This window comes from Vitis vinifera, chromosome 16, assembly GCF_030704535.1.
Source record: "Vitis vinifera cultivar Pinot Noir 40024 chromosome 16, ASM3070453v1".
Lineage (NCBI taxonomy): Eukaryota > Viridiplantae > Streptophyta > Magnoliopsida > Vitales > Vitaceae > Vitis > Vitis vinifera.
This window is the reverse complement of record NC_081820.1, coordinates 19,624,465-19,648,145: the sequence shown is the minus strand read 5'-3', so window position 1 is coordinate 19,648,145 and position 23,681 is coordinate 19,624,465. Positions and strand designations below refer to the sequence as shown.

Sequence of the window (23,681 nt, the reverse complement as noted above, 5' to 3'; positions counted from 1 at the left end):
TTTTTCCCTAAGTTTGACAAAAAAGTTAAACTTTCAACCATCCTTTGCTTAGTGGTTATTGCATAGCAATTGGTTGTTTAAATTTCTAGAGATGATTAAAATTGTAAGCATAGTTATTCCTTATAAAATGATTATGAAATGTTGAATAGATTAAGGGCTACTTTGGACGTAATGACATAAAAAATGCTTTTAGGTTGTAGTATTTTTGTTAATTAACACTAGAGATAAAAATATTGGTTTTCATGAAAATTTTGGTAGTTGGATTTTATAAAAATATCAAAATTGACAAAAATTGATTAAAACTCATAGAAATATGAATAGAACGTTTAAAAAATGATAAAAGAAGTAATAATGCTCATATTAAAGTTATTTTGTTGAATAAATCAATGTGTATGATACAATTTATGACATTTGACAATAATATTGTATATATGGATAAGAAATATGAATTTTTAAAGTCTAGATTCAATAAGAATTATAGTAAATATTTAATTTTATTTCATTTAATATCAATAATTCACATATATTACATCATAATAATTTTCTTTAATACCAAAATGAAGACCAATGTAGTTTCATGCCACCATTGGATGAAAAAAAAAAATCTCATTTATTGGAGACAATATTGGTACCATGATGTGGAGTTTTGTTGATGTTAGTTGTAGTCATGAACATGTCATGAATAGGTATCTTGACACCTAAATATTGTTTCTCCGTTGATGAAAAACTCGTAGTTCTCTCATGTGCTTGTTTGAAATTGTACTTATATTTGATTTGAAACGCCATATGATATGTGCATAGGAAGATGGTTATACATATCATATTCTTCATCATTTGAACTTGAATATATCCCATGATATTAAGGAGGTTGGGTATAACCCATGGAATAAGGATGATAGATGTTAGTCTTATTTGATGAGTTACACAAGATGAAAAGATCCTTATCACATGATGTCATTCTTTATTGCCTTCTCCCTTTATATAATTTTTTTGATGACTCCAATGCTTGGACATGCTCTTTTAGAACCATGGTCTTCATCTTGCACATAATATAAAAAATTATTTATAAGCTTCATTTAGTTAATAGGCTCAATGGATGTTGACTTTGGTCTTGTTGTCTAACATTCTCTCTATTATTTCTATTATTGTCTCTATCATTATCTTCTTTTTCTCTTGAGACATTATAATCAGAACCAAAAGCACCAACACCATTATTTTGTCTGGCATAGACTCAATCTCAATGATGGTGGTTGCACTACCTATTCAAGTGACCATGTTATGTTCTTATTGAAATTCTCACTATAAACATATTTGGATAACACTCTTTCAACATCAGTACTTGAATCATAGACATGTGAGGCAATACATGGATAAGGATTTTCATCATTATCATCTAAGTGTAGGGGTCTGATCTATTGGAACAATTAATTATCTTTTCTTCTCTTACCTAGACTAAAATGTCTAGCAAATCAAGATAATGTCTTTGCATCCATATCTTATAACTTTAGTTTCATGTATGTTGTAATAATAAAAAACTAATTGTTGGAGCATGGGGTAGTAAAGTTATAAGAATGAACGTGCTCCAATTTTTTGCATAGGTTAAAGATGTGCTATTTGTGATAGAATCTTGATGACCAACTTTCTTAACATAAGAGTATGGTTCTCATGCATGAACCTACGAACAAATAAATGACATGAATACATATATTAATAATAGTATATTGATGATAATCAAACCATTTTGATTTGATGCTAGCATTATAATTTTTCTATTCATAAAAAATGCTTATTGGGAATCATTGATATCCCCGGCCACAATAAATATTGCTCGATCATCAAATCCCTTCATTGCATGTTGAAAGAATAGGAGTTATATATATTCAATATGATAATATCGAATTTTTACTAAATGAAAATAACATTAAAATGACAAAGGTAATACAACACCATTAATTTACCATACTTCCAAATTGACCAAGGGTTTCAACATTAGGGTTTAATTTGGCAAATACTTGATGTATGCTTAAAGTAATCCAGGATCATTACTAACTCTAGGTTTGTACTGAAACTGTGGATAAGGAAGTATGCTACAAAACTTAAATATAATTAGAATTTTTAGGAAAAAAAATATTAGTCAAAAATAATAAAAGATTAAGATGGATAGTAGTTAATAAATTAACAATATCTAGAATTAATTGTTATATGAAGTGGATGGTGAAGTGTTTTATCCCAATGGTCATTCATGGTTTTTAACAATCAATATATAGCCTTTAAATGGTTGAGGTTTTTTTTTTTTTTTTTGTTTTCATTATGCAAATTAACTCGTAGATGAAGGACATTACATGAACAACTTTTGAATATATGAATCAAAGAATTATGTATATTAGTTCATAAATTGACACTATATCTTCCACTTTGTCTTAGTAAGCATGGTTGAACACTATTTTTTCTTTTAAATTTGCCCTTTTTTTTGGATGAATGTCAAGAGTAATATTGTTGGTGGCAAATCTTGTTGCTCTAAGTTGAACTATGTCTCTACTATAGATCCTTCTCATTTGTGTAAATAACTAACCATAATTGTATATGAAGTTGGTTATTGTTCTTATCTTGCCTATCACTTCTACAATATTTTTTTTCTTTTTATAATATCTTCAAACATTAAATTGATGTAACATGCCACATATAAAGTTTAATATGAATTGTACTTATTCATAGTAGACTTCACAAGTGTGACCCATTGTTTGTGACAAAATGTTCCACATTTGCTAAGTTGACATTTTTTATAACAACATTTAGCATATAAATTATGTATTTATGATTCTTCATTTGGTTTAATGCATCCACAAATTTGAGGAAGGTTGGGATGCCTTTTGAATACACCATGAAATCAATTACACTTAATTTTGTTAGCCTTGTCCATCTATTGTACATGATTATGCATCCATAAGTTTTCTATTTTTCTGCTTGTGCATCAACTTAAGACCCCATCTCCTTGTACTTTATATCCGAGTATTTATTATTTATCTTATATGAAGATAACATAAGTATATTTATACTTGTCATTGACACGTAATAAAAAATTAAGAATATTATAAATATAGTTAATAAATATCCGTGGCGTTAACATTTAAAAGTAATTGCATAAATATAAAGTTATATTAATTACCACTTTTTGTGCACTGATTATTGTATTTTTAAACTGATGAATGTTACTTAATATGGAGCAAGGCTCTCATAGATGAAGAGTTTGTTGATTAATTGTACCATGGTCTTTTTTATGGAACTATCTTTGAACAGATCTTGCACACTTTTTTATCTTGTATCAAAAGATTTGTACAACGATGTTGGAATTGGCAATGTTTGATCCAATAATGAACACTTTGTGATTTTCGAATATGCCTTTACCACTTCGTGAAGGCTTGCCTATTTTATTCTTCACACAAGTGTATGTTATTACATTTTCCATTTACTAACTTTCAATGTTTGAATCCCTGTTCAATAAGCATCTCAATAATTTGGTCCATATCAATGAGGTACATATACAAAACATTATCATCATCATCATCATCAATGGTATGTTATTGACTTCCATTGCATCACAATTTGAATTTTTTTCGATATTTATAGCTTTATTTGTTTACATACATGCTTTTACCCTTCCATTTGCTTCATAAGGCACATTGGGACACTCTTTTTTGTTTGAATTTGGATCCATACGTGATAAATGATATTTGAATAAGGAGGATGTCACCATTTTAAATGGTTAAACTACAAAAAGTGTATATTATGCCATTTGTGTGTGTATACTATGTATGATTAATAAATTAAATATAAAAGTAATCTTTAAAATAAAGGAACTAAATATGTACTTTAATTTTTTTTTTAAAAAGGAGGTTGTAAAATTATAAGTTTAAATGATAAATCATATCTAAATAAATTAAGTGGGAAAAATACTTTCAAGTAGATAAATTGAACTCAATTGAACACGTAGAAATATACATACAATTTTAAAATTACATATACATACTATTGAAATTGAACTATATATAATCAATATAAAATGATCTAATTCTAATTAAATGTTTTATTGAAATTGAATTATGCATACAAATGGAACTAAATATACAATTGAAATACAATGACTATAGTTTAACTTCAATATGAGACTACTATTAAAATCAAATTTGCTGTGCCAACGGAAGCTTTAATACATATAATGTTAGATTAAGAACATAAAAATAAAACAATTACACACATAGTACATGATGTTTTAATGTGGTATGATCAACCATGTTTACATCCATAGATGAGAGAGAATTTTTCCACTATACAATAGAGAATATTATAAAGAAGAGAACTAGATACAACTATTGGGTTTCGAAATATCATATGTTTCCTCACTCCTTATATCCATAATATACCACAAGCCCCTTGGCTCCACCAGGTATCTCCCGTTCTTCCTCACATCTCTATCCACTTTGTATAGCATCTATAACCCCATCTCCATCTCATGACTTTTTTCTTTCATGATGTAAAATATTTACAGACACATTCCAACAAAATTAATAATTAAAATTATTTAAAATTATTCAAATTGTTCTAATTAAAGAATTTATGTTGAACTATAATTATAATTTATAATATTAATAATTTAATAGCATACCTTAAGTAATTTTTGAGCCTTAATTTATAGTTAATCCATAACTTCAACCAAAATCCCAAGCTTATAAAATATTTAGAGGAATAAAAAATAGCATTGGAGTAATAGAATATCAAAGAGACTTTCAATTAATTATGGACAAAATGGAATGAGTATGAGGATTTATAGAAAACATTTGGGCCAAAATAGTCATTGGATGACTATATAATTGTTAAAAATTAATTTTTGCCACTAGATTGGATTCATATTGAAATTTGATGAAATTTGACCATTAGATCATGCATATAACTATTAGGAACCTTTTCCAACCGTTGGATAACATTTAGATTTAAATCTAACCCTTGGATCCTTAATATTACCATTGCAAAGGCTTTAAAAGATATAGTGGAAACCATGACTAGTGGATCTCAACTTCAAATCATGATCAATGGATCAAAATTATCATTGTTGGAAAGGAGGAAAATTGCCAAAGAAAATTATCAATTAATTGATGGTATATCACGATAATAGATTAGAACCAATCAATGTTATCAATTTTTTTGTCTCCGTGTTATATCATCGATTTATTGATGATATTTTTTTCCCCAATAATCGTCTCCTTGACACATCTCCCTCATGTTCCATTTTAGAACCTGCCATTGTACGATATTTCGACAAATTCATTGAAAAATTGTGATATTTTTTTTTTGTTCTTCATTAACATTGTTATCATGTGAAGAATCCATAAGTGTGATAAGTGTCAAGTCCAAATGTTAGGTTCACAGTGAAAATGTTGAGTGTTAAGCCCACTTGAAAGTTGATTGAAGGCTTTGAAGATGACTCATAAGGCTTAAAACTCATAATGTTTGTGGGATAACCCAAAAATTTCTAAGTCTTGGGCCACCCAACTTATCATTGGGCCTCCTCTTATGGGCTAGATCTGATGCACTAGGTTTCATCATAAAATTTTGCATTCCAAAGTCCAAACACAATTCTTCGATGTTTTATTTTTTTCCTTTTCCTATAATGAGAACTAACATTTTCAAAAGGAATAATACAAAGTTAAGATCATATCACCTCAATATCCTTCACAACTCATCTTCTCATCTTTTTAAATTAAAGTTGAATTGAATCTATATTACCTATTGTAAAAAAATAAAAAAATAATTTAAAAGTTAAAAAATACCATTAAGAAATTTATAAAATTTAATAATGTATTCCTTATTTTCTTATTTTCAATTTTTCATTAAATTATTATTTTATTCTTATTTTTGTAAATCATTTTTAAGATTTAAAACATTCTTTTCTATTATTTGGTTTTCTTAATATACTTTCTATGTCATTGAGTTATTAAAAAAAAAGAATAATAATAATATATAACAATTGTTTTAGTTGCTAATATGATATTATATAAAAAAATTTAATGATACTTTTATTTATTTATTATTTTATCTAATAGTTAATAGTGGGCAATAAAGTCTTTGTTTGATTAACCAAAAAAGATAGATGTTTTAATAATAGATAGTAAATTTTATGGTGTTAGGTGTCAACCTATTATTTAACACTTTGAGACCAAAGAATCAAGAGGGAAATTTTCCTTTTAGATGATTCAATCCCCTAGGAAATGACAAACCTGATGACAAGATTGACCCATTTTAATATGATTTATTTACTAAATGGATCTTATGAGTCAAATATTTTTAAAAGTTTAAGGTTATCTCTAATTCTTAAAAAGTATGAAAACCAAAAGAAAAAATTTTGAAAATGTTTTTTTTTTTTTAATGTTTGAAAAGGTTGAAAAATAAAGTACGAGGAAAATGAAAAATAAAGAAAATAAAGAAAATGATTTTTTTTCATGTTTGGAAACTTTGAAAAAATAGTAAGAAAAATAAAATGAAAAAAACTAAGTCTTTTTTTCCTATCTTCTATGAAAAGTGAGCAAAGCTTGGACAATATATATATATATATATATTCCCCAATAATAACTTTTCCATGAACAACCAAATCGGAGAAAATTTTTGTAAATTTTCTTTATCTTCATTTTTAGTTATTTTTCTTCTTTATTTTTTTTTCTCGTTTTTTTTTTGAAAACTAAACATAGTCTAAAGGAAAATTTTGTCCTATGATAATTTTTATCATGATTTTTACAATCTTTATAATTGATGGAAATGATTGAATGTTAATAAATCTTTATATCTAATAAATGAAAATACTTTTATGATATTCACTCACCACCTATCATATAAGCAAGTGATAAAAGTGATAATATACTTAATAACATGTAATTTTAAAATACATTTACATTATTTAACTAGTTCTTGAAGTCTTATAGTTTAAATTATAACATGTCCATGTATTAATAAGTTTTTTACTTGAAATGACTCATGCATGGTCACTTTTAAACAAATACTTGCACCAATAGTATACTCCTCTTCCAATGTATTCAATTCCGCTCCTACTAGTTGACTAACATTTTAAATGAGATGTGAAATGTTCCCATAACCAACTAAAGAGCGTTTCACTATAAATGACTTAGTATTTTGAGAGTCCTTACCATCAGTTAATATTTTGTTTATTAGGTTAATTTGTTTATCCTTCTATGACTTAAACTTCAAGTTTGCTTGTACAAAAATGCTCTTACGAACTTTTAACTATAATGGAGCTAGCATTTCAAATGCATATGTAATTCACTGTTATAACAACCCAAAATGCTTGTAGGGAACAAATCACTATTAAGGAGGCAGTTTTAGTAAATGCTTATCATCTAATATGAATAATTCCACTTACACTTAATAAGAATTGTTTACAAAAGACAACCTAATGTAGTTGAGATGAAGCTAAATGAGATATGTCTACCTTGAATTGGTAGAATGGAATATGTTGTAAATAAAATATTAGCACTTTTTTCTTAAATGAATAATGAATTCCAAAATTTTTATATCAGTCATGCTCTTAAAGGTTCTATCCTAATAATTGGAAAATAGTCAAACACATATTACAATATCTTGAAGATCAATCAAGCAATAATGGCGGTAACCTTTTCAAATCATTCAAAAATACTCTTAATTCATGAAGTAAGTCATTAATGTGTATAGCTAAGATCAATGACAATATATTTGAGAATCATGTGAACTACCCTCCATCAAATATAATATTACCAAGTTGGTTTCAAAAAGATAACGATGATTGTATTACACAAACTAAAAGAGGATTCATAAAAGGTGATAGAACTAAGCGTATATTCCTCAAATTTTTCTATATTTATGAGCTATGAGAGAAATGTGAAATTAATGTTCAACATATTTACTCATGTGATAATATGATAGATTTATTCATAAAGGCATTACCTTTAATTATATTGAAAAAGTTAAGATACAACATAGGAATGAGAAGATTGAGAGATCTAGGGATTTAAGTCTTGAACAAAGCATAATCATGTCTATATGAGGGGAAGAATACTAATATGGATATATTACATTCATTTTTTCTTTATTCAAGTTTTGTCCCCTTGAGTTTTATTGGTAAGATTATTAACAAGGTAATCATAATGATCAAATTATTTAAATGATATTGTACTCTTTTCCTTTACTAGGATTTTTTCCACTAGGTTTTTCCTACTAAGATTTTAACAAGATATATTCTTATGATCATTAAAGGGGAATGTTATACAATATGGGAATTTGTCTCCTTATGATCATAATGTAAATCTTTTCCTAACTCTTTATAAAATGAGGGGATCTATTAATAAAATGTTATTCTATTTTCTATGAGCATTCCTATTATTCTCTCTCTCTCTCTCTCTCTCTCTCTCTTTAAATTTTTATTACATGATAAAATAAATGGTCAAATAAAATATTATCTTTAGAAATTTCAATTATTGTGAGCAAAATATCAATTTCCTATAATATTAATAAATTTTATTTTTCATATGGTGTACATCATCGTCTACATGATATTAATATATATATATATACATTTTTTAAGATAACATGAAATACTTATGGTTCATAATTTTTTTTCTCTAACACAATATTTGATTTCACTGTTTTATTTAATTTCTATCGAAATAATTAATTATTATGATAAGTAAATCAATTTTATTTTAAATAAATCTCATATTTATCTAAATAATTAGTGGTTATCATAAACTATTTAAACAAATCTTATATGAATCTATTTTATCGTTGGAGTAATATTATTTTTCAAAATTTATTTTCTTTAAATTTGTTACTAAATAAATCTCATATGAATATATATATATATATATATATGCACACTTCTATATTAGTGATAATGTTAATAAATCGAAAATAATATACATTTTCAAATTTGTTGTTTTCCACTATTTTTTATTTCACTATTTATAATATTTTTTCTAAATAACTTTTATAACAATATATTTTTAATTAAATATATTTAAGATGGAAAATAATAAAGATGAAAAAGAAAAAAGAAATATGGAAACAAAAGGGTTTTTACTAGTTAGAGGAATAGGTACCACTACTACGTTGTCTTAGCATTTTCGCCTTTCTTAAAAGCCATTTCCTCAATATAAAAAAATTGCCTATTAATTAATCAACCGGCTACCAAAGAGGGCAAGTATGGCCATATGTATAAATAGTAATACAATGATACTGATACTTAATTACAAAGGTGGTGTGGTGGTGTACAACTCTAGTCCATGCATGGGATTAGGTCACTCTTTCTTCCTTCACGACAATGGAACTAATTTTATGGCACTTACCAAGGTTTGGTAATTGAGATTTTCACATTAATGGAAGTATTACAGTGACTTCTAGCCAAGATATTTCTATATAATTAATAATGTATCAACCTTGAATGTTTCAATGCATCTCTCTTGTATAAGAAAGGCATCAATGCCATTGAAAATGTTGGATTGTTTATTTTTGCAAGTAATTTGGAATATTGTTTGTTTTTTCTCCTTTCACATTTTTAAAATGATATATAACTAATAGTTAGGGGTAAAGATGAAAATATCGATAATTACAGATATATTAATAATTTTAAAGATATATTGATAAATGTTTTGCCACAAAATATCATTAACGTAAAGATTAATATATTTTTTTTTAAAATATAAAGAAAAACTCTAAAAAAAATTATATAACAAATAAATATAAACATTTTAAAGTTATTTTTTTTAAAACAATGATATATATAATTTATCATATGTGATAATAATATCCACTACGTTCATAAATAAAAATATAAATTTTATAAATATATATTTATTATTAAATTGCATCATATATATTATTTTATAATAATATTACGACAACATGTTTAATTTTAAAATATATTTAACATTAAAATTATGATCTATTTTAATTTAAATGTATTTAATTATATTAAATAAATAATAATATATGTACAATTTTTCAATATTTATATTTTTTATATTTAGTAAATATATAGATTATATAAAAAAAAAGGCTTTAAGAAAATTATGTTTTTATATAATAAATTAAATCAAATGTAAAAATAAAATAATTAAAATAAGATAATTAGAATTAATTTATTTAATAATAAAAATTTGAAAAAATCGAGGTGAAATATCATTGATCGACAAATTGGTGAAATATGGTAAAATATCCAGGTTGATTATCGAAATCCACATAAATCGAATATATCAAAGACATATTGGCCATATATCAGATATTTTAAACTTTGATAAACCCTTGGATAAGAAGGATGACATTCAATCTAAGAAAAAAAAAAAAGCAACAGAAGTTGATGACAACATCATCCCCTTGGAGTAACAAGATGGTTAAATCTAAGAAAGCATGAATTTGTTGATTAACCGAAACATGGCCTTAGCTTTGGATGCGTCTACCAGCTCTATCACATGAAAACCTCCCTCAACGAAAGATGAGTCCACTGCTACTCCCTTCTTCTTTGCCATTTCAACCCATTCCTTCTGCCTGTCAAGCAACAGATCCCCCTCACAACCTGTCACCAGCACCTTCCACCCCAACCTTCCGATCTTCTCACACTGCTCTGCTCCTTTCTCCACCATCGGATTGCTATACTCATGGTCACGGTCAGCGCCCTCCGGCAATGCCAATTCCCACATCAGATCAGTGGCAGACAGAGATAGTATGGTGTCATTTTCCGACCTCACCTCTGACCCACTCCTCTTCATCCCTCCGAAAAATGGATGGTGCATTATCAACCCTTTAATCCTCAAGGGCTTGAATTCCTCAACCGCCCCAGCCACGCGTACACCGGCAAAGTACGCCATGTTCCCTCCTGCACTACTGCCCATGAGAAAACAACATGATGTGTCAGCGTACTTCATCACCCAGGGCTCGTCTGTGCTCTTGATCCAGTGCAACGCCTCCTCCGCATCGTCATAGGCTGCTGGCAGCCGATACTCTGGCGCAAGGCGGTACTCTAGGGAGACGACAACCGCACTGAGATCCGTTGCCATGCCGGCGCAGAGATCATGAAAAACGCTGGTGTTGGCGCTGCAAGTAATGAAACCACCGCCATGGAAGTAAACGATGAGGGGCAGCTTGGAGGTTGTGGCGTTGTTTTCGAGGGCTTGGCGTGGGAGGAAGACTCTGACCCAGATGTTCTTCTGTGTGTTGATGGTGATGTCCTTGGAGAGGAACGGACTCGTGTGGGTGGTGTATTGATCAGGGTTAGGTGATGCAGAGGTGATGGGGAAGAGGGTGAGCCTGGTGACGCTGCCATCGGGGTTGTGGACCATCTTCAGAGAGTCATTATAACTCACGCTGGGCTTTGGAGTTTCTGACATTTTTACTACGCTGCAAATATCTCTTCAACTTTTGCTTGTGCTTTTTTCTTAAAATTGCCTCTATATTTATACACACCGAGTCATACCACTCATACCATGTCAAATGGTTGAAAGTCAAATACTTAGTCAGTTCCGAGATTTTGTCTTTTTCTTTTCCCCAGGTGTTGAAAAAATATATATTTTACTTCAAATTTTTAGTAATATTTGTTTTTTCCCTCTATATATATTCACTCCCTGAGATACGGATTTGAACAAGAATGAAGAGCTCATTTCGCAACGATCATAGAAACTGTTTTTAGCCTAAAAAATATATATATATATTTTTAAATGAGATGTTTGATGCATTTTTAGAAACACTTATAAAAATATGAAAAATTACATTAAAAAATTATTTGTATTATTTTCAAACCTAAAAATTATTTCGAGAGAAAATTGTTTCACTAATAACATTTCAAAGTAGAAATACTATCAATATATTTTAAATGAAAGAGAGAAAATCATTCAATTGAGAACACTTCGAATATAAATACTAGCAATATATTCTAAATTAAAAAAATTGAAAATTTCAACTTAATTGTTTGGAATAGAAATAAGCTTTAAAGAAACATGATCCAGAAAAAAATATTTCTTTCAATTTTTACTAACATTGTTTTTCTCCATATACGCCAGCTCCCTAACAAGTAATATTATCACATATAAATGGTTACAGAATCTATTTATTACATCCATTTTCATTCACTATGGAAGAGGATTTGGAGGAAGGAGGATGAAGAGTGGGGAATTGTGACCATATGAAAGGGAAGCTTTGAAATGTGAAAGCATAGTTTTTCTTCTATAAGTAAGGTTTTTAAAATGCCATTTTATTTTTCCAAATGTGAAATTGATGTTTTTAAGTTGCTAAATTGAATATTTCAATTTAATTTTTAGAATAGGAATGATTGGTAAAGGAAAATGATCTTATACAGAAAAAAAGAAAATTTACTTCTAATTTTTACTAATATTGTTTTTCTGCATATATATTGTCTCCCTAAAAGTAAATAATCATCAAGTTAATCTTATCACATATAAATGGTAAAGAAATCTATCTCTTACATCAATTTTCATTCACTATGGAAGAGGATTTGGAGGATGAAGAGTGGGGAAATTATGATGATATAAAAGGATAAGTTTTTTGGAATGTGAAATTATAGAATCTTTTTGGTCATGTGATTTAAATAAAATTTTTTAATTCTATTTAATCGTTGTTTTCTTAAACAATTTTTTAAAAACAAAATAAAATAGAGAACAATTTTTAAAAACAAGTATAAGCTATTTTTACCCGTGTTTTTCTTTTTTTTTTTTTTTTTTTTAAACATGGTGAAACAGAAGCATAGTTTTTTTTTTCCTTATAAGTAAGTTTTCTATAATGTCATTTTTTTTTCCAAATGTGAAATGAATATTTTTAAGTTGCTAAGAGATGGATTTGAACAAGAATTAAATGAAATAAATTGAAATTTTCAACTCAATTGTTTGGAATAGAAATAATTGCTATGGAAGTTTTTAATTGAAATTGAATGAAATTTGAAACTTTTTAAAGACTAAAAAACAATTTTCTAGTAATTGAATTTCTCTTTATATATATATATATATATATATATGAGAAACAAAAATGTTAAATTTCTGTTAGATTGAAATAACTTACCATGAAGTTAAAAAGAAAATGATTTAAAATTCAGAAAGCCTGTTTGAAAAGTGTGAAATTATTCTTCAAATATTATAAAAAATAATCAAGTTTTAACTTAGATGATGTTGGATAAAACTTCATACTTATTATTTTATGATTTAAGTTACTTTTAAATTAAATTATTCTTAAATTGTTCATTTAAAATTTATTATTTATTATTTATTTTAAGTATTAAGGTTATTTGGTAAAATTAACTTAAAATTAATTGTAAATGATTAAATTGATATATTTACCACATTAGTTTTAACTAATATTTATCATCATTTTATTTTTATTAATCTTAAATAATAATTTTGTTTATAAAACATCTTGTTTAAAGCATTATAGATATATAATATAATCATAAAATATTTATTATAAAAAATGAGTCATGGATGTAGATGCATGATTGTAAAATGTATTTTCATTAGATGTGAGCAAATGAGGCAAATAAATAAAATAAAAAATAAAATTAAGAATAAGCTAAGTATTTTGACTTAATATCTAAGCTATTTTTAAATTTAAGCTGTAGTATTAAATTATTTTATGAAAGATGCTTAACCATTTTATGACTTATATTAAGTTATTAAGTCAATAAATTAATTTATCAATCACCTTCTTATATAAGTAGGTTACTAAGAAGGTGTTTGGTAAAATTTAATATTTATTGCTTAGTGACTTAAATTAAATTTTAAATTGAATTATTTTGAAGTTATTTACTTAAGGGGTGTTTGGAAAAACTTAATACTAATTACTTAATGACTTAAGTTGACTTTAAGTTAAATTATATTTAAGACTTATTACTTTAAGTATTAAAGTTGTTTGATAAAATTAATTTAAAACTTATTATAAATCATTAAATTGATATATGTATCCTCATAAATTACAATTAAGGCAAAGGAGGTCAAGTAACAGTAAAAATCGTAGAATAACAAAAAAGATTATAAAAGTAATTAGGATAAATGATGGTAAAAAAATAAAATGAAAATATGAACTTAAGAATAAATTAATCATTTTTATTTGTTATACTTAAAGTTGTTTTGGACTTTAAGTTATACCTTTAAGTTATTTTATCAAATATACTTAATTTACTTAATGACTTAAATTAAGTTATTAAATTACATTAAATTATTAAGTTGGTTTACTAAACACCCATTTAAACTTATTACCTGATATTTTAAGTAGTAAAGTTAATTGGTAAATTTAAAACATACTCTAAATCATTATATTAAGTATTAAACCTCTTTAATTTTAACAAATATTTATATTTTCACTAATCTTAAATAATAAATTTGTTTGTTAAACAATGTATAAATGGATATGATAATTATAAAAATATTTACTATAAAAGATGAAATGTAAAGTCATGGTAGTAAAATAAATTCTCTCTAAATTTGAGAAAATAAGGTAAAAATAAAAATAAAAATTGAGATTAAGAATAAGTGAATCATTTTAACTTAATACTTGAAGTTATTTTTTACTTTAAATTGTGATATTAAGTTATTTTATCAAATATGCTAAATATATTTAATGACTTAAATTTAGTTATCAAGTTATATTAAGTTATTAAATTGGTCTTTTAAAAACCCTCTAAATGAAATACTTCCTTGCTTAACAGCTATTTTTCATATATAAAAAATTTGTGATTAATTAATCAACCATTAGCTTATAACTAAAATTATTGGTTGGGCTTGAGAACTTCCTTAGTACTTGGGCTTGGGGACTATCAATTGTTAATGCTAACTAATTGGACTAGACAAAGCCCAGCTAGTTAGTGGGAACAAAATGATTAGAAATCATTTAGGGCTTGAAACCCAAAATGACAAAATCCACTTGTGGTTTTCAAACCCAGTATGTACAACTTTACATACATACATTTTATAAGACTTCTATTCCTTATATAAAATAATAATAATACTAATAATTTTAGGTTATTAAAAGACAAAAAAGTTTCTATTAATTTTGAATTTTTGCTTCCAAAAATAATTTTAAAACTACTTTTATGTTTATTATGTATTTTTAATTATTTTAAAAACCAAGTATTTCTCTTTTTATATTCCATTTTAAATAAGTGGACTCTTTAAAAAAAATATTTGATTAAAAATGATGAAATAATATCCAAATTGTAAATATAACAATTCTCATATTTTTTCTTAAAAAAAACCCAATTTTAACATAAATACTCTTTATAATTTCAAGTATTTATATATAGGTTTTCAAATAAAATGTTATTTTTATAAGAAAATAATGAGATTATTTTTGTCAAAATAAGATAAAAAAAAGACAAAGGGTTAAATTTTAAAAATTGGATTTTCATTGATCATTTTAATCAAATAACCCCTTTAAAAACCAATTGCTTAGAAAACATTATACTTTAGAATAAAAGATAAATAATTTATATATTTTTTAATATTTCGTTTTCCTTTTATTCAAATTATTTCTTTTTCGTGTTTCATGTTCTTCTTTAGTTAAAAACACTCATCCTATTGTTTTTGTTGCAATTTTTTTTTATTAATCTTTAAAGATCTCTTTCTATATTTTTTTAATCTCAATTCCATGTTTTTCTTTGAAGCATCTTTATTTGTAATACTTTTTTACTCACAGCTTTCATTTGTATTAATTATTATAATTTTCTTCACATTTATGATAATTCATTTGATGAATAAAGAATGAATTATAGGTAAAAAAAAAAAAAAGGAAAAAAAAGCAATATTTCTTAGCAATTTATGGGTTAAGTTTTTTCTTTCTTTCTTTTTCCTTTGTTTAAAAAATTAACAACTTATGTTTATATTTCATTGTTCTTTTTATTAGGTACACTCTTTAATTTGATTAAAAAAAACAAATAATTTTGGATTTTTTATTTTTATTTATTTATTTATTTTTATGATTGAAAAACCCTTTTTTATTCTTCATCTTTGATTAATTAAGTTAGGCCTTTAAAAGTAAATTGATTTAAAAAAATTAAACTCAACAAATAGTATATTTGTTTATTTTAATATTTCATGTTTTTTTTTATTCATATCAACCTTTCAAGTTTCATGTTATTTGTATATATTGTGAAGTTTACTTTACCTATCCTCATTATACCCTTAAGGGGGATGAATTGGATGTTACTGACTTTTTAGACAATGCACAAATTGATATAAATTGAAAGTTTGGAGTGTAATTTGAATAAACTGATGAACAAGTAAAAGTGAGAGAGTTTTGAATAAACGACCAAAGCATTTTGAAAATTTGGATTATTTAACAAACTCGGAAAAAAAGAAGAAAGAGTTTTTCAAGAAGGAAAAAATTATTTGACATATTCACAATGTCTAAAATATATTTCAAGTCGTAAAAATAATTTAAACATACAAAATGGTACAGATTTATACAAACATTTCGAGACTAAAAAATAGGACAACAAAAAGTCAATAATTGACAATCAAGATATGTGGGTTTAAATATATGCCTAAATTAATTTCCATGATCAATTCAACATTTTAGACCTTTAATAAACATGAAAAAAAGGCTCATGAGGGTTAAGAATAATCCCATTAATCTTATTTTTACAAGGATAGTTCATGTCTCCAAAATCCAGAAAAACTAAAAATCAATTGTATAAGAAAATGAGTGATGTTGGCTAAGGATATGGATCATAGTTTAATTACAAGGCTACCATTCCTTTTTTAGTCCTCAAATAAACATATAATTAAGTTTAGAAGAGGCATGAAATGCTTAACTACTCTCAAGTTTGGAAAAAGGGAATGCTCTTATGGGAATCCAAGCCTTGTGTGCCAAGAAAATTGGCAGCCATTAATAGCCCAAAATTAGCCAAGATTTTATGCCCTCAATGATCATAAAAAGACACTCACAAGGGCTAAAAAATGACTCATAAAAAATTAATTTTAAAAATACTTTAAAAATTATAAAAGAATGAGAGTAACTATCATGTTTTCAAGGAAAATGATAAGGATAAAGTCCATGACCATGAGATTAACCATCAAGGTGAGCCTGAAATTTAATTGACAAAAATTGAAAATAAAATGTTACAATCAGTTTTGAAGAGGAAGCCAAAGGAGGCAAAAAAAAAAAAAAAAAGCTCCAAAAAGCATTTTTTTAGAGAAATTTATTTTAGCAAAATACCAAATATATGTGGCTTTCAAATTTTCATTTCAAAATCATTGAAAAACACATCCAAGAATCATCAAAATAAACAGAAAACCGTGATCCAATGGATAGCATAAAAGATCATAAGCTAAAATGAGCCCAATATTATATTTTAACTCAATGGGCTTCCAAAAGACCCAAAAAAAAAAAAAAAAAAAGATAAAAAAAGAAGAAGAAAGAAGCAAAACTTAAAAAAAAAAAAAAAAAAAAAAATTGAAAAATGATTTAGGCAAATGAACAAACATATGACAAACACCCAAAATTACAAGAATGAAGTATAAAGAAAAAAAAAACCAAAAATCAACCATATGACTTTGCAATATCCACAACTCACATAATCATCATATCAAGAATTAATAAATAAATGAAAAAACTGAAAATAATCCTAAAAAGCCAAAATCAAGAAGAACTTACTAAAAGATCTTCTTTCAAGTGAAACACTTGACTTTTAGTAAGCACAAAACTTGTCCTCCAAGCCAAATCTTCGTCAAATCTTCCAAAATTTCTCTTATTTTTCTTCTTTTCTCTCAAAACATGAAAATTTCTCTTTTTGTTCTTCCCTCTCATAATTTGGACAAAGTTTCCCTTTAGAAAACCAAAAAGAGAGCCATGGAAAATGAGCCTTAAGATCAATATTTATAAGCTTAAGGAGGGTGGAGGTTTTGTCACATGTCATCATCTCCACCAAGGCTTCAATTCTTCTTCAAAACTCTCTCAAATTAAAACCCAACCAATGAGACCGAAAGGCCCTAGGTTAGGCCCACAAAAACTCCCCTAAAATCAACCTAAAAAAGGTTGAGCAAGAAAAACATGAAAAAAAAGCTAAAGAACCCATTTCACGCAGATGAAACCCTATCCAAGCACCAAACACACTAGAACTTTAGGAACTTCTAGGGTGTCACTAAAGTTACATTAAGATACAAAAAATCTCTTCAAAAAGTCTCCAAAAGTGGTTCAAAAAAAATCAATGCCAAGGCCAAGTAATAAATGGACCACCAAGGAATACAAGAACAACTAAGTAAAAGAGGGATATTCCTACGTATGTACTACACAAAGCCACAAAGTGTCAAGTACCAAGTATGATTAAAAGCATGTGTTACAAGAACAAAATAGAGGGTTTACACATACCTTATCATGTATGGGCACATACATTATCCACAAAGCTTCTACAGTTCTGTATGACTAATCTTTCCTTCTGATGTTAACTAGAATTGTCTTTACCTCCCTATTGGCAAGCTCAACTTGGCCACCAGCTTGTGGGTGATAGTGTAGTACCCTGTGTCTCACACCATATTTCTTTAGTAAAGATTCCATAGCCTTGTTGTAGAAATGCTTACCCACGTCACTAATAAAAAAATCTTGGCATACCAAAGTGAGCAAAAATATTCTGCCTCAGGAATTGGATCACTTCTTTGTGGTCGTTTGTTCTGTAGGGTATAGCTTCAACCCATTTAGACACGGTCCACACCCACCAAAATGTAATGAAAACTAAAGGAATTAGGTGGGAATGGTCCCATAAAATCCACATCCAAGGAATCAGACACCTTTACCACCAGAATGTTATGTAGTGGCTTTGACCACCTTTCGTTAATTGTTCCTAGGTGTTGCATGTCTCACATCTCTTACAATATTCCCAAGCATCTTCCATCAGAGTGTTCGAGTAGAGTCCTAAATACAATACCTTGGCAGCCGTTTTCTTGAAGGCAAAGTGTCCTTATAGTTTGATTACCACAATATTTGAAGAGGAAAGGTTCTTCCACTGTAGTTTCTCACTTTAGATAGGAAGAATCTCTTATTCTGAGCAGTCAAATCAATAAGAAGTTGCCAAGTCACCAAGTAATTAACCATGTCAACATGCCATGACAGCTTCCTATTGATGGCTAAGAATTTATCAGGCAATTCTGTCACTATTCTAGATAAGTTGTGAGCTACCACATTCTCTACTCCTTTTTCATCTCTTATCTCTATTGGGAACTCTTAAAGGAGTTGCATCCAACAGATAAGCCTGACCTTTGCTTCCTTGTTTCCCAAAAGATACTTTAGAGTGAAGTGGCCTGTGAACACCACAATATTTTTTCCTGACTAGGTAAGCTCTGAACTTGTCTAGTGCATACACTACTGCTTAAATCTCCTTCTCTGTGGTGTATAGTTTTCTGCGCATCATTCAACAACTTGCGGGCATAGTGGATGACTTGTGGTTTGTTCAAAATGGGCCATCGACTGATAAAGGTGAAGCGTTGGGCACCAAACATCCAATAGTTTTGAAGTCTTGGTTACATAATTATTCCATAATTATGCTAATGATGATAACAATAATGTATCATATTCGTAAATTTATTTTATTCTAAATGGCTATATATAAATTTTTTTGATTTTAATATATTAAATATCAACAAAAAATTTAAAAGTAATTTATCAAAATTCAAATAAAAACTTAATATTGCTAAGAGCTCTTATTTTCAAAATAAATATTTAAATATTTTATTTCAACTGGAATTACACGCAATTGTAATTATAATATGATATTTTTCAATTCATATATGTAATTTTAAGGATAAATTGATAAAATAAACCATTTAGGAACTTTTATTTTATAATATAATTAAATTCAATTCAGTTCACTTTTAGTATTTACAATTTTATATGTTAAATTTTTTAATACAATCTTATCAAATAATAACTTGATATGGCTATGTGCAAGACTTTTTTCATGATATTTTTCCTATTAGTGCTTGTTGGACTAATACTTTTAGAATTGGCCTGATAATTGCATTAAAAAAAATTATCGATTCATAGTTCAATAGTCGGATTGATGGTTAAATTGTAGTCGAACGGTTAACATTATAAATATATAATTTATATATTATTAAAATTAAAAATAATTATAAAAATTTAAAAATGTATAAATAATTAAAAACTTTAAACACGTTTCATTATTTTTATCATCATTAATATTAATAGTTTAAATTATGATAAGGATATCACAAAATTTATTAAATTATTGGTAATTTTAATTTTATTAAATATTTAACTTTTGATTATTAAGATAAAAGAAAATTTTATTATTTAAATTTGTTTGGATTTCAATATGTATATATTTTACTATTTTCAAAATTATTAGTTTTTATTTATTTATATTATTTTGATATTTATGATAGATAAATCATAAAAATTTATATTCATTTTAATTTTTTTTTTATAATTTAAATTTTAAAAGCCTTTTTTCATTAAAATGTACATTTAGCTTGGTGGCCTGCTGTCCATTTTCACACCCAAGACTCAGGTTAAAATCCCCTTATTGACTTATATGCTACCTTTAAAAAGCCAAAAGTCTCTTCCCACATCGGCAATGTAGGAAGGCAAATGACCTATAAATAACTCATTTAGTAGAGACGTAAGCATGGGCTTCGGTAATTTAACTCAGTTTGGGCCTGGGTTGCGCTTTCTTTAAGAAAAATTGGAAAAAATAGAGGAGCCCATGAATCACCGAGCTGACTCCTCGATTTAGCGAATCCCCCCAATATATGTTATATTAGATCGACTTTCCTTACTAAAATATTTTTTCATCGAATTAAAACTTGTTTTACTTAAATTTGGTAAATTAACTTAATGAAATGACTTAAAGTAAAAAACAACTTTAAATGATAAATAAATAAAAAAATTTATTTTTAAGTTCATATATTCATTTTATTCTTTTACCCCCTATTTATCCTAATTACCCCTACAATATCTTTTACCATTCTACAACTTTCATTATTACCCAACCTCTTTTACTCTAATTATAATTTGTGAAGATAAATATGTTAATTTGATGATTTAGAATAAATTTTAAGTTAATTTTATTAAATAATCTTAATACTTAAAGTACTCTAATTATAATTTATGAGGATAAATATGTTAATTTGATGATTTAAAATAAATTTTAAGTTAATTTTATTAAATAACTTTAATACTTAAAGTAAGAATTAATTAATAAGTTTTAAGTCAATAACTTAAATATAATTTAACTTAAAGTTAATTTAAGTTATTAAGTAATAAGTATTAAGTTATATCAATGCTTCTTAAGAATTGTACTATTTTAGGCATTTTGATTGTTTTCAATGACGTGTACAACTTGGCAATTTTGATTTTAAATTGTAGCATTTATTCTACACACCGTATGTATACAAATTTAGAACTTTTTTCTAGCATTAATAACCATATTTAAATGTGTTTTATTGATTGATTAGTAACAAGATTATGACAAAACCCATTGAATTTTTGTGTCATGATTAGTTTAAAATTTTTGTTTGGCCTCTTCTGAATTAAGGTCCTCACCCGCTATCATCACCCAGCTGATACATATTAGGAGTTCTCATGCACAAATATTAGCCAGATCAACAATTGGGAGGACGGGGCACATTCTGTGACTGAAAATTACTGACAACAATTGGAAAGAAAGTGGGAACTGGAAGCAGAAATCCCAATTATGATTGCCCATGTTGAAGGGCGAGGCAAATGGTTTCAGCTGTGAAGCTGTAATGGAAACACAGTGGCCCTCATGCTAAGCAAAGGACAGTTTTTCTTTTATCAGAAAATATACTAGAAATTTCTCCCCACTACCGAAACAAAGCTATTTGCCCTCAAACTAGATTGCAACAAGGCCTCAACATGGCAATTACAGTCGACAGTTTCGCAGACTAGAGCTAGTAGAAATGGCCCGTAGTGAGGTCTATCTGTGATGTTCTTAGAATGGCTTCTGTGAAGTATTTCCACTTGGGTGGCAAGAGCTGTCCGTTTGTCTGTATCAGTTTGAAGCATTAGAAAGTGTATTGTGAAATTATATTACATGATTAGCATCAAATGAGTGGATTTTAACTAATTATTGCATTTTGAATCTTACAAAGAAGTCTTGTGGATGAAAAAGTTCCTACAAGAGTTGGGTCGGAAACATAAGAAGTTTATCTTTTACTGTAATAGCCAAAGTGAAATCCATCTTAGCAAGAATTCTACTATTCACTCACTATCAAAGCATATTGATGTGAGGTATCACTAGACTTGAGATGTGCTAGAGATGAAGTTGTTGCAGATTGAAAAAGTTCATACTAATGATAACAGTTCAGATATGTTGACCAAGACATTACCAAAAGAGATACTTGAAGCTTGTAAAGAGATAGTTGGTATGAGGGAGCCTTTCTCCACGTGAGAGTGAGGGGAGGGATTTGTTGACTAGCATCCCTCCGATGTGGAGGTGGAGAGCCCACTTTAATAAATTAAAAAAAAAAGAAAAATTGTGTGAAACCTAATATATATATATATACACACATACATGCATACATATTAGATGAAAAGAGGGTCTATGGGTGCACTTGTATAGACACCATAGAAATTAAGAGAAAAAGAAAGAGAAAGGAAAGAAGAAGAGCGTGGGTTATTTGGCCTTGTGTGCACATAATCCAATTGTGGTTCTTCCTCCTACTAGTGATTGTAAACCTCTAGTATTTTTCTGGAGAAGAACTAATGTACCCATTATTTTTGTAGTGGAAGATTTTGACCGGACTAGGTTATGTGGTTTTTTTTCCTTCACAGTAGAGGGTTTTTTCCACACAAAAATTTGGTGTCTTGATTTTTTTAGTTTGCTTTTATTTGATTTACCTATTAAATTCTTTTTGAATTGTCACATGCCTATTTAATTACACAAAAAGAGAAAAAAAGGTTTGTTATAATCCGTTACAATCATTATGTGTTTAAGACATTATTATTTGTGTAATTTTTCCCAACAAGAGGTATGCTTTGTATTTTTCTCTCTGAGTTCTTTTGTTTTACTTTTAATTGTAGAAGAAAAAAGTTTGTCCTTTCTTGATTACGGGTAGTTACTGATGTAAAGGGCATTTGAAACGGCTATTCTTTCTTCTTGAATGGTTAGGGGGGTTTGGTTTGTTGATCTATATATGGCTTGCTAAAGATATGAAGAGTATAAGGATTGTTTCTTTCTTCTTAGGCCCATCTTCTAAGGTCTAATAAATTGTTCATATATCTACTTAATCCTTCATCTAAGGTCTCCCATTTTTACTGTGTATGACTTTCAATGCCTATTGATGTTTTTCATCTTAGATATATAATTTGATACTACTTCGTGTGATGATACTTCGAACAACGACAATGTCAACAATGGAACAAAATAAATTTGCAAAATATTTCTATATTTTTCATGATAAAATGTTCCAAAGACGTGCAATCTGTGGGCTCAAATCTAAGTTTTTTCTCAATGTTGTGAAGAGAAATAAAGTCTGTAGCTAAACATCTAAATACCCACCAACAAGCATTTTGATATGTAACCTCTTTGGCACTCAAACAGTAAAGTCAGGGATCTTCCATGTATTAAGAAGAAAGACAAATAGTAAAATAAAACAGAATATGCTCTCGTCAAA

At 27.4% G+C, this 23,681-nt stretch overlaps 1 protein-coding gene across 1 annotated transcript; it reads right to left on the bottom strand.

Moving 5' to 3' along the window:
- Positions 1 to 10,433: 10,433 nt before the first annotated feature.
- LOC100263554 (probable carboxylesterase 120) lies at positions 10,434 to 11,420 on the bottom strand. The gene has a single exon (XM_002271417.2). The coding sequence runs from the start codon at positions 11,418 to 11,420 to the stop codon at positions 10,434 to 10,436; it is 987 nt and encodes a 328-aa protein (XP_002271453.2).
- Positions 11,421 to 23,681: the final 12,261 nt, after the last annotated feature.

Excerpts from the sequence above, each read along its gene's own strand:
- LOC100263554 (XM_002271417.2), bottom strand. The coding sequence starts at position 11,420 with ATGTCAGAAACTCCAAAGCCCAGCGTGAGTTATAATGACTCTCTGAAG.